We start from the raw sequence: 11,168 nt of genomic DNA, 5'->3' as shown, positions 1-11,168 counted from the left end.
TCATAAGATGAAACAATCAATATGGTATTCTATGCATAAGGTAAAATGATTAATAAACTGGGAATACTTGGATCACCACGATTTTTCCTTCTTGATTCTTGAATAATGTAAAAATTAATGCATATATATTCTGTTATTTTATATCTCTGGTATATTATTATTTAATAATAATAATAATAATAATAAAATTTTATTTTAATACTAATAAAAGATAAAAAAATGACAACAAAAGAAGGTAAAAATGTTTGAATTGTATTAATGTGAAACTTAAGGGAGGGGTACGTTCGGTAAAAATAAGGGAAAGCGTTTAGCATCATCCATCAAAAAAGTAACATCTCAGCAACATCCTCTGAGCATGGATGTTTAGAACATTGCAAGAAATTTAATTTTACACGCGAGTCCGGAGATGCCATCACCACACAAACCTATCATACTGCAAATGGGTACCACCTTATCAATTTCGCCATTTTACAGCTTTCTTATCAACTAATGTAATATCGACTTTGTTCATTTGACTTTTGACCGGACATGTCATCTTATCAACTAGTGCAATATCGACTTTGTTCATTTGACTTTTGACCGGACATGTCATCTTTCACTAATTCTGACATTTTGACTTATCAATTGATGTATGACGTCCAACATTACCTGGTTTGAATCAATATATACAAAAAGGAACTCAAACAACGAGTAGTCCATAAACTCAGTGGAAACAATGTGACACACTCTAACACCTACAATAACTCAGTCTTTTGACAAAAAATAAAAGTCAACTTTATACATTTGAAACTGCCTACCTAAAAACAGGGTTCCACTAGATTAAAAACTAAGAATGGTGAAAAAAATAATACAATATAAGTAATTAAGAAGTCGAGGGAACTAAATCTATACCTTCTCGAGTTAATCAACTGTTGGGATCGTGATGGGTTTGAATGTCACCTTCACAAAATCTCCAGGATCCATCATCTTGCCTTTTCAGAAGATAACGAATGGTATAGGTACTGAAATCGATCAGATAGAAAATTCTTTAATTAACAAGGGTCCAAGAAAGTTTTCTTTTTTTATACACAGAGTTAGAAGAATGTATAATGTGTAACCCGTTTTAAGTTAAGAACTACAAACATGCAAATACCTATTGTTACGAATGTGAAATTTTTTTGATCAGCCAATTCCAACACCCTATAATCGTACTCCTACTAGATGTAATTACCTTTCTATAGGATAATAAAAGATATTCCTCCTAATAGTCCCTCAGAGTCTAAGGCCATAGCGGCGCCCTCAGCATCCTGGTTTTAAATTGCGTGATGCGCTCCGATGCGTTTGGTCCAAAAATCTAATGCACCATGCGAGCGCATCACGTATGCTATGCGCTCTTTATTAAAAAAAATACTAAGAAATTATTTATACATAACTTATAAAAACATACCATAGTTGTTATACATAACCTATATGCTACATAGCGAATAGCGATATACTAGAAAAAAATTTTAAAATTATATGTATATTATATAAAAATACCCTGGTATATACGCTATTTTACATGTATATTTTACCAAAAACCTAAAATCCAGCTATTTTATAGGCATATTTAATTACCATTTATAGTTAAAAAAAACTGAAATCCAGCTATTTATGGCTACATGCCCTGTAGCGACCTTCGACCTATACGCTACGCTATTCGCCATAGCGACCGCTATTGACAACTATGAAACATGCTTCAACTAAAACAACTGATGTAGTAAGAAGATAAGAGTTGCGATTTTTGGTTCAAATCAAGCATACTAAAAATGTTTTTAGAACCACAAAAAGTGGTTAGGAACCATAATGGTCTACAACAAGCATACTAAGATATTAACTATTGAAAAAACCCAATCCATTTCACAAAATCTGGAAAAAAAACATAACAAACCATGTTGCGTGCATTGGCGCGCATTATGCGAAATTGGCGCAATATTCTCGCATCACGTAAGCGCAACGCATCAGCTGTGGCGATGCGCTCTCATCATCGCATCGGGCGCATCACGCATTATGCGCGCATTTTTAAACCAAGGTCAACATAAGTAAGAAAACTCTATGGCGACAAATAGTAACAGCAGATCTAAGGCCAGAGTGACCCCAGTAAGACTAAGAGGCATGAATGCATGACAGCATAGCTATGGTGATAGAAGCTACGACTGTCACGAAGGCAAGATAAAAATAAAAACCTGGTCTCTCTCTATATATACACACACTTTTAAATAATAATTTAATTCTGTGTATAACAATTTAGGAGTGTTTCACATTAAAAAGTCCCTTTACGCAGCTTTCAACCTGTTTGACACGTTTGATCATCTAACATGTTTCATATTTAGCTAATTTTCTATAGGGTTATTGGATTTTATCACCCTTAACTATTGGTCATTGGCCGCTGTCACCCTCAACTATCACTTTGATGTCCGCCACCCCCAACTTAACACTTAGTGTGTTCTGTCACCAGATCACTAACTTTTGATCCTGTTACTATAATTTTGGGGGGTGTCCTAAGATCCCTAAAACCTTCCCAAGATCCCTATGACACCCTAAAAAGTGTAGTAACAGGATCAAAAGTTAGTGATTAGTTAGTGATCTGGTGACAGAACACACTAAGTGTTAAGTTAGGGGTGACGGGCGTCAAAGTGATAGTTGGGGGTGACAGCGGCCAATAGCCAATAGTTGGGAGTGATAAAATCTAATAACCCTTTTCTATATTATCCGTTTAATCTGTTAAAGACACAACATAGCCCGAATAGATCCATTTACAAGCAACGGGTCAAAACTGCTACCTCTGGTATTTTCTATTCTAAATTACCTGTAATAATTTGGGTTTTTCTGGTAAGAATCGTCCACAAGCTCAGCTGCTTCTTCAACAAGAGCCTCTATTTCTGCCGTTTCTTTACCCCTTTCATCTGACAAAATGTCTGCTCGAATAATAGACAGTTGCAGCAATACAAATCTCCAAAAGCAGCTTTTTTCTTTTGCTGACTCAGCCAATCCCTTCCACTTTATTTAAATAAAAAGAGAAGTTGTTAATAGCATTGAAAAAGTGTAGGATCTAATCTAGATATGTTCTTAATATTTGGATATACAAATCCTGCCTTTAATCATCTTACTTAGTCGGTTTGAGATAATGTTGAAGATATGTTATCTAGATATGATTTCTAATTATTATTGGGCAAAGAGTAAAATGCCATTTTCGCCCCCGAGGTTTGGCCAGTTTTGCGACTTTCGTCCAAAGGTTTGTTTTTCCGCATCTGGATCCAAAAGGTTTTGCGAAATCTTGCCATTTTCATTTGGCTCGTTAACTCCAACCATATTTCACCGTTAAGTCAGGGGTATTTCCGTCTTTTTTGCTAACTTAAAAAGCAATTCGGTCTTTTTCACTTTATGTAAAAAGACCGAATACCCCTGGAAAAGACCGAAATGCTCTTTAAGTTAACAAAAAAGACAGTAATACCCCTGAATTAATGGATAAAAATGGATGGAGTTAACGACTCAAACGAAAATGGCAAAATTTCAAACCTTTTGGATCCAGATGCGGAAGAACAAACCTTTGGACAAAAGTCGCAAAACTGGCCAAACCTCGGGGCCGAAAATGGCATTTTACTCTTGGGCAGGATAAGATGGGTACTTAAACATGTTAGCAAGCATTTCTGGAACACACACACCACACACACACACACACATATCTATATATATATTATGTTCCAATATATTTTATTTTACCAAATTGTCCCTTTAACCCTCGCAATTTTCCCACTATTTTTTATTTTTATTATTATAGTTTTATAAAAGAGAAAATGTTAAAATTCAGCTTCTGTTTTATGCTTTTAGAAAAATTGCTCCTTAATGTGTGGTTTTACAAATTCAATATGTTTGCACACACTTTAATTTACGAATTCAAGAATATCTTTAAATGAATACTTTATTCGTGCCCAAAAAATAAACAGAAATTTCAAATAAAGAGAAATTTCATTAAATTACCTGAAGAAGCATTGACTCATCAAGAACATCAACTAGATTATGAACTTGATAATTAGGCCCAAGAGCTTCAGCTTTAATACTCTGCCATTTCTTAACAAGATTTTCAGCTTCTTCAACACTCATAGAAACCGAACTTGCAAAACTTCTAGAACCCCATAAACCTGCTGCTTCATATCTACGATTAACTTTTTTCTTTTCCTTTAACGACAGTTTCCTTAAACTGTCAGCAATAAGATTCCCCGTACTAAAAGCAGATCCCCATAGACCATGAGAAAGTGAACCTGTGTTCACTCTTTGCCCACTGTTGGCCCAACTAGAAGCCCGCCTCGGGCCTAAAAACCGAAAGCCCCTCAGGTTAAAAGTAGCATAACATACACACGCCACCACTGTCATTAAACTCATATACTTAACTACATTATTTGGACCCAACCAAATATCCCAAACTTTATCGTAACGTGTACCCAAGTTTCTCTTTAACTGAACTGATGGATAGCTTTCTGTTTTTAAACTGTTTGCTATTGGTGGGGGGCCCGGCAAGTCGGATGGAGTCAACTGCTTTACAGTTGATCCAGCAGTTGACCCAAGATGTGAACTACATGTATAATCGTCACGAGTTCGCCAATCAGATGAAAAAGATGGAGACATTGGCCTGTGGTTTAGACCATGTGATGGTTGTGCTGGCTTTTTTCTATTTCGTCTTTCTGAAACTGTTTTTTCAGCAACAAAAAAGTTATCCTGCAGATATTTAATCTCAAAAATTAGCTTTTGTTTGCTATAAATATAAAGTTAGTTTTAATCGTTATTAACTCACCACAGATGGAGAACAATCTCTTGTGTCTGGAAACAAACCAAGAACAGCATTATTTACCCATGACTCCTGGTCAATATAGTAACCGATTTGCGAGTAAGATAATATCTAACATTTACGCATCAGAGGAACCAAATGGCCCAAATTAACAACATCATAGGTGACAAATTAAGGTTATTTTTGGTAAAAAAGAAGTTTTATTGAAAAAAAGAGTAAAATTCCATTTTCGTCTCTGAGGTTTGGCCAGTTTTGCGACTTCCGTCCAAAGGTTTGTTTTCCCGCATCTGGATCCAAAAGGTTTGAAATCTTGCCACTTTCATCCGGCTCGTTAAGTCCATCCATTTTTCTCTTTTAAGTCAGGGGTATTTTCATTTTTTGGGTTAACTGATAGGGCAATTCGGTCTTTTTCACCTTTGTACAAGCATTTAACATAATGTACAAGTGAGTCCTTAAGTGAAAAAGACCGAATTGCCCTTTAAGTTAATAAAAAGACAAAAATACCCCTGACTTAACGGAGAAAAATGGATGGAGTTAACGATCCGGATGAGAATGGCAAGATTCCAAACCTTTTGGATCCAGATGCTAAAAAAACAAACCTTTGGACGAAAGTCGCAAAACTGTCCAAAGTCCAAACCTCAAGGACGAAAAAGTGTCACTGCAGTAAGCCTAAAGGTCTAAAACACTAACTGAGAGAACATGTCAAGGTGTCACCTATTGAACAAAGATATGTGAAAATAAATGCGTATAAAACTTTGGGTATGTATGCATATAAGAAAAAGCATACAAGCAACTTCTTGGCATTTGAAGCATCCTTCATATTCCCTGATATCAACGTTCTTGAAGTTGCCTTTAAATTTGACTCAAGTTGCTGCAGCCTTTCAACAACCACAGCCTCATCACCCTATAAAACACGAGGGTATAACAGTCAACATGTCCATAAAATAGAATACTTAATAGATCGCAATATGAACCCATTTACTAATAAAAATGAAAACCACCTGTCCAAGAAGAAACAAACAGAATGCTTCTTCAAGTTTTAAATCAACGCCATCCGATGCTACCAAACACTCGCAAATAGTTTTTGCTTTCTTAATCTACAAGACAAACAGCAAAGGAACTTCATAAATTAGATAAGAAATATTTTTTTTTTCAGAAATGTGACCCATTTATTAATTAGACATCCTCAAGTAACCAACAAGCACAGTATTCATTAAGGGGGCATTTAGATGTGTGTTTTAAAAGTAATTATGTGAAAATAATCTGAATATTTCGTACTACAAGTAAATAATTGGATAATAATCTGAACATCCTCTGTTTTGTTGCACCTAGTATCAAATTGATTATTTAGTACTATCACTAAATAATTGGATAATAATTGCAGAATCTGTTTAAAACCTAATACTATTCCTTCAAGTAGGGGTGTGAATTTCTTACACGACCCGAAAACCCGACACGAACCTAACACGAAATTTGTGGGTTTGGGTTTAGTCTAAACGGGTTCGGGTCAATTTCAGGTTGAACCTGCGACACGTTTAGCTAAACATGTCGAGTTCGGGTCAACCCGGTCGGGTTGACCTTAACCCATTTATATTATATTTTTTTTACAATATGTTTTATGTCATAAACTAAATTGGGTGGTTATTTTATGCCATAATTATAACTTAAAAAAAGAAATTAACATAAGATTTTATAACTAAAATGTAATTGTATTATATACATTTGTGTTTTTATAGTAAACTTTTAATATACTAGCGAAAAAAAATTAAAAACTTAAAAATTTGGGTTGAACGGGTCGTGTTTGGGTCAACACGCGAATATTCGGGTCGTGTTTGGGTTCATATATATATATATATATGAAACAATTTTCGAGTTCGGGTCAACCCGCGAATATTCGAGGCGTGTTCGGGTCTTATATATGACACAACGATTTTCGGGTTCTGGTCGTGTTCGGGTTGGTCTAAAATTTTCGGTTCGGGTTGGACTCGCCAACGCACGAACACGACCCGTTTAACACCCAAACTTCAAGTCAAAAAATCACATAATCAGTTTCACATGTAAATTCAAACATGAAACAGTAACACCCCTGTTTGTAGAATTTAAGATAAATAAAAGTACCAAATTTCCAAAAGAAATATACCATCTCTATTTGCTTGCTTGAAAACCCTAGGGCCAAATGAGCGATCATTACGGTATAAAGAGAGCTTGTATCAACAACCACCCTTTGATTATGTGACTCCAATGACTTCTTGTTCTTGCGTGTATTAGCTAGACTATCCCATGTAAGAAGTTCAACGATTTCTGAAGCCGTGAGTTTATTTAAAGCTTGATTCAAAAAAGCTGACCAGTCTTCTATATGACTTTGACTTTCCACCTCTAACCCTCGTCTAAGCATTTCCTGCAGAGCCGCAATCGCCCGTACTCTCCTTTCTGCATTTTCTGGCGTGTGGGCCATGCCTAATATCTCGAGTGTACACGCTGGAGCAAGTTCTTCCAAAGATTCTTCAATCTATGTAATATTGAATCATTAGACTCGGATAGTTCTTTCATCTTCACAGTTAATAAAGTTGTATAGTATCTTAAAAACAATGGTCGGTGGGTTTGCCACCGACCCATTCTCCCTTAACCCTTCTACTTTGCTATAATGTCAAAAACAACCTTCTAATTTTGTAAATGTCACTTTTACCCGCTCAAGTTTCTAAAGTCTCGAGTTTACTTTAAAACTAATTTCTTACGTTTTTATATTTACGTACGTGTCGATATAAATTTGAGTTCATCTACGCTTTAACGTAATTTTTGTTTGGAAATGAGTTGGGTCAATTATAAGATTTTTATTTTTAGGTACGTTTTGACGTAAATTTCTTTTGGAAACAAATCGGGTCAAATAGAATACGTTTTCATTCGACGTAATCAATTTGAGTTAGTATACGTTTCTACGTAAATTTAGTCCAGAAAAGAGTCGGGCCGGGTCGATTGTGGTCTATATTTTATCACACCGCGTACGACGCCACCGCACATGTTTATTTTATGTACATTTTGAGTTGGTCTACATTTCGACATAAAATATTTTTGGAAACAAGTCGGGTCAAATATAATACATTTTCATTCAACGGTATGAGTTCGGATTACTCTACGTTTCCACGTAAATTTAGTTCGGAAATGAGTCGGGTTGATTGTAGTCTATAATTTATCACGTCGTGTACGGCGTTGCTGCGTAGGGTAAAAAAACTAGTAGTGATGGTTTGAAAAGGTCCTTTTTATTAATTTATGTTTCCATTTATCTTTTCTTGATGAATTTTAACATTTGAAACATACCGGCTATAAATGTACCTGAGATAATAATGTCATTTGTTCAAGTGAAGGTTTGCTCTTAAGAAGACTTTGAGCACGATCCAAAGCTTCAAATCCTTGTGAAATCTTGTTCTTCTCAAAATTTACTTTTGCTATAGCACACTTTAAAAAAGCACCTATATAATAAGAAAATGAAAAAAGAAATTGAAGGGAAAAGATGGGACAATGGTCAAACCTCTTTCTGCTTTTTCTTACCTCTGCAAGAGCCATAGATAAAAGCAAATCATGAACAAAAGGCTTAGAGTCAGGGTGCTGCAATGCTGTTCGCCCAATATCGATTGCAAGCTTTTCTTCTCCGACCTATAATAAAGTTAAACTAAATGTATGAAACCCTAAAAAATCCAAAAGAGCACCAATATAAACAAATGGAGGTCAATTTCGGTTGTGTTTTGTCTCAAACGAGTCAAAACAAGACAATAACTAAAACAGGAACAAGTCAAATACGTCGAACCAGTTGAATACGCTGATTGTTGAAAATCGTCCCTGAATTCTAGTTCATGCATACACCCTCCTAAATCGTACTTCAAAGATTTAGAATTTTAGATTAATACTATTATAAAAATACTGGTATAGTAATCATAAGTAACACATTAAACAATAATAAAAAAATTAAAAACATAAACAAAAAAGTGTTTATCACAAATGGTCAAACGGCCAAACCAATAAGATATAGCTAAAAGGGGGAACGGGTGAAATAGGTCGAACAGGTCAAATAGTTTGAAAGTCGACGTAAAAGCTTATTTTAATGCATACAACCTCCGAAACTGTTTTTTTTTCAATGATTTGGATTATTATTAATTATTAATTATTATTATTATTATTATTATTATTATTATTATTTTATCAGCAATCGTATTTACGCATTACACATTTATCGATAAAACTGAAAACACAGACAGACAAGTGTCGGTGGCTCAACCAACCACCCAGAAAAGATCTCAAGCAGTCGAGTGAACAGATGTTTCAGCATGTAGTAAAAAAATGATCTTTTACAGCCCGTATCTATTTTGACACATTACCCAACCCTGAACCACACATCTTGCACCTCTCTGAACTGCTATCTGATATGATGAAATGAATTATGATTGAAGTCAAAATATCAAAATATAAAGTCTCACTTTATGTTATAATTTGTTAAAGAATATGCAATTTCGAGTACAAACTTGTTAAAAGAATTAAATCACCTAAAAGTGGAATAATCTCTACCTCTTGAAGTAAGCAAAGTGCAGCCGGCAACCATGACCACGGAATTTGTATAGATGACTTTGGAGGAACTTTTTCCCTTACATTACCAGCATAATCTGCTTCAAAAAGAAGCTTATCTCTCACATCCATCAAAAGATTCTGAATTATATATTAAACCATCGAGTAAGAAAGGTATCCTACCAATATTCTTATGTATGTTAAAAACATCAACAATAGGATTACGAAGAATTGTGTTCACACCTGGCGAGAAACAATAGTATCCATGGTGTACCCTTCTTCAATCTCAGCCGTTTTTAGATGCTTCACCGACTTTACAATCTCATCTTTCTCTGATTTATCAGGAATACCAAGAATCTGCAATATGCCCCTTGCAAGTAAATTACAATAAGCATCTTAACTTATCAGAATTCGATTACTAAAAACTCATTTTCCAATAACTTGTAAATTATTTCCAATTTATGAAAACGGCATCTTAACGAGCATTTCATGCTTTTATTTATCCTTGTCCAGCTTAACAAGTTATCCCAATCAACACTCTTATCTACCTTATCATTTAACACTTTTGCTACTTTTGCTTAATAGGCAAGCAATATGCTCATCCACAGTCACCAAATCTCTAAACAATACACGTGTAACTAACTAACTAACGTTGTAACCAATTAAACCTAATTCCAGTCCAAAACTGTTAAAACTCAATGATATTCAGTACTAAACTACTAATTGCAGCCTTAAAAGTAACAAATTAAACAATTACAACAAAATATAACCTACATTTCAACAGAAAAAGCACAAACCAAGCCCTAAATCAACAACCACTAACCTGATAACAAGTAACAGGTATCTCCACAATCGCCGATCGATTATACTGAACATTACTAGCGCTATCAGTAACACGAACGTCGGCAATTTCACGGCCACTAAAGGACAACGAAACCGCTCGGTGCCGCTTTCTCGGAAACAAGTCGAACGAAACCCTAGATGGATAAGACGAACCGGTGAGTTGAGTAGAGGAGTAATGGTTGGTGAATCTGTTGTTGTGCGTCTTGTTGTGTGGACAGATGTGGTAGCATACGAGTAGAATGTGCGGTGGATCAACGACGGCAGCCATGGCGGAAACCGCCGGTAACGGTTGTTCTGTTACAGAGAGAAGAGTGGGATTGAAGATTGTAAAATGAAACGGAAAAAAGTGGGGCAAAGAGAAGCCATGTCCAAAAGTAGCAAAAGCTACATCTCCGATTGCATTTTGTAATTTTGCGTGTGTATATTATTATTAGACCATGTGTAGTGGAAGGGGAAAATAATGCCCCCAAGTGTGGGCATTTTACGCCACGTGGCGGTCCAGTCAGCAAAGGGGCATTATTGGGCGTTTTAGAAAAATGGGTGTAGTGGGGATGGGGCATTATTGGGCATTATTGGGGCATTAAATAAAAAAAAGAAAAAAAAAAGAAAAAATCTTATTGGATAGGACAAGGGAGATGAAATGTGATTGGACAAGGCAAAGGGTGTTAGGGCGTGGTTTATAAAACGCCAAACGGGCTTTTTTTGATTTTTTGTATAAAAAAACGCCCCATGTAATGGTACATGGGCGTTTTCAAGCGTTTTTTTTGAATTTTTTTTAAAAAAAACGCCCCACTACACAGGGTCTTACTAGTTTAAGAAACCTAAATTTCACAATATTTTCATTATCACCGTTGACATAAATGTTAAGATTTTATATTAGCGTACGTCAAATTGAAATACATGATAATGCAACGATCACAATTCGTTGAAAATCTCTTTATAAACCACATTAGTTGTTTTATCGGTA

At 35.4% G+C, this 11,168-nt stretch overlaps 1 protein-coding gene across 1 annotated transcript; it reads right to left on the bottom strand.

Annotated features, from left to right (window-relative positions):
* Positions 1-675: 675 nt before the first annotated feature.
* On the bottom strand, positions 676-10,624 carry LOC110918745 (plastid division protein CDP1, chloroplastic). Its single transcript, XM_022163028.2, has 12 exons — positions 10,182-10,624; positions 9,602-9,715; positions 9,362-9,499; positions 8,351-8,455; positions 8,135-8,257; positions 6,945-7,313; positions 5,806-5,901; positions 5,592-5,708; positions 4,811-4,876; positions 4,000-4,734; positions 2,828-3,018; positions 676-1,001 (listed from the first exon to the last, which is right to left on the bottom strand). Exons 1-12 carry the CDS (start codon positions 10,467-10,469, stop codon positions 905-907), a joined length of 2,439 nt encoding a protein of 812 aa, XP_022018720.1. The 5' UTR covers positions 10,470-10,624; the 3' UTR covers positions 676-904.
* Positions 10,625-11,168: the final 544 nt, after the last annotated feature.

Source organism: Helianthus annuus, chromosome 16 (genome assembly GCF_002127325.2).
Source record: "Helianthus annuus cultivar XRQ/B chromosome 16, HanXRQr2.0-SUNRISE, whole genome shotgun sequence".
Lineage (NCBI taxonomy): Eukaryota > Viridiplantae > Streptophyta > Magnoliopsida > Asterales > Asteraceae > Helianthus > Helianthus annuus.
This window is presented reverse-complemented; position numbering and strand designations above follow the sequence as displayed.

What these genes read in the sequence shown, in the direction of transcription:
- LOC110918745 (XM_022163028.2), bottom strand. Translation starts at nt 10,469, where the DNA reads ATGGCTGCCGTCGTTGATCCACCGCACATTCTACTCGTATGCTACCAC. An exon ending in CAAGCAAGCAAATAGAGATG is followed by an intron (nt 5,902 to 6,944) that starts GTATATTTCTTT and finishes TTTGTCTTGTAG; the next exon opens with ATTAAGAAAGCAAAAACTAT. An exon ending in GAGATTGTTCTCCATCTGTG is followed by an intron (nt 4,735 to 4,810) that starts GTGAGTTAATAA and finishes AAATATCTGCAG; the next exon opens with GATAACTTTTTTGTTGCTGA.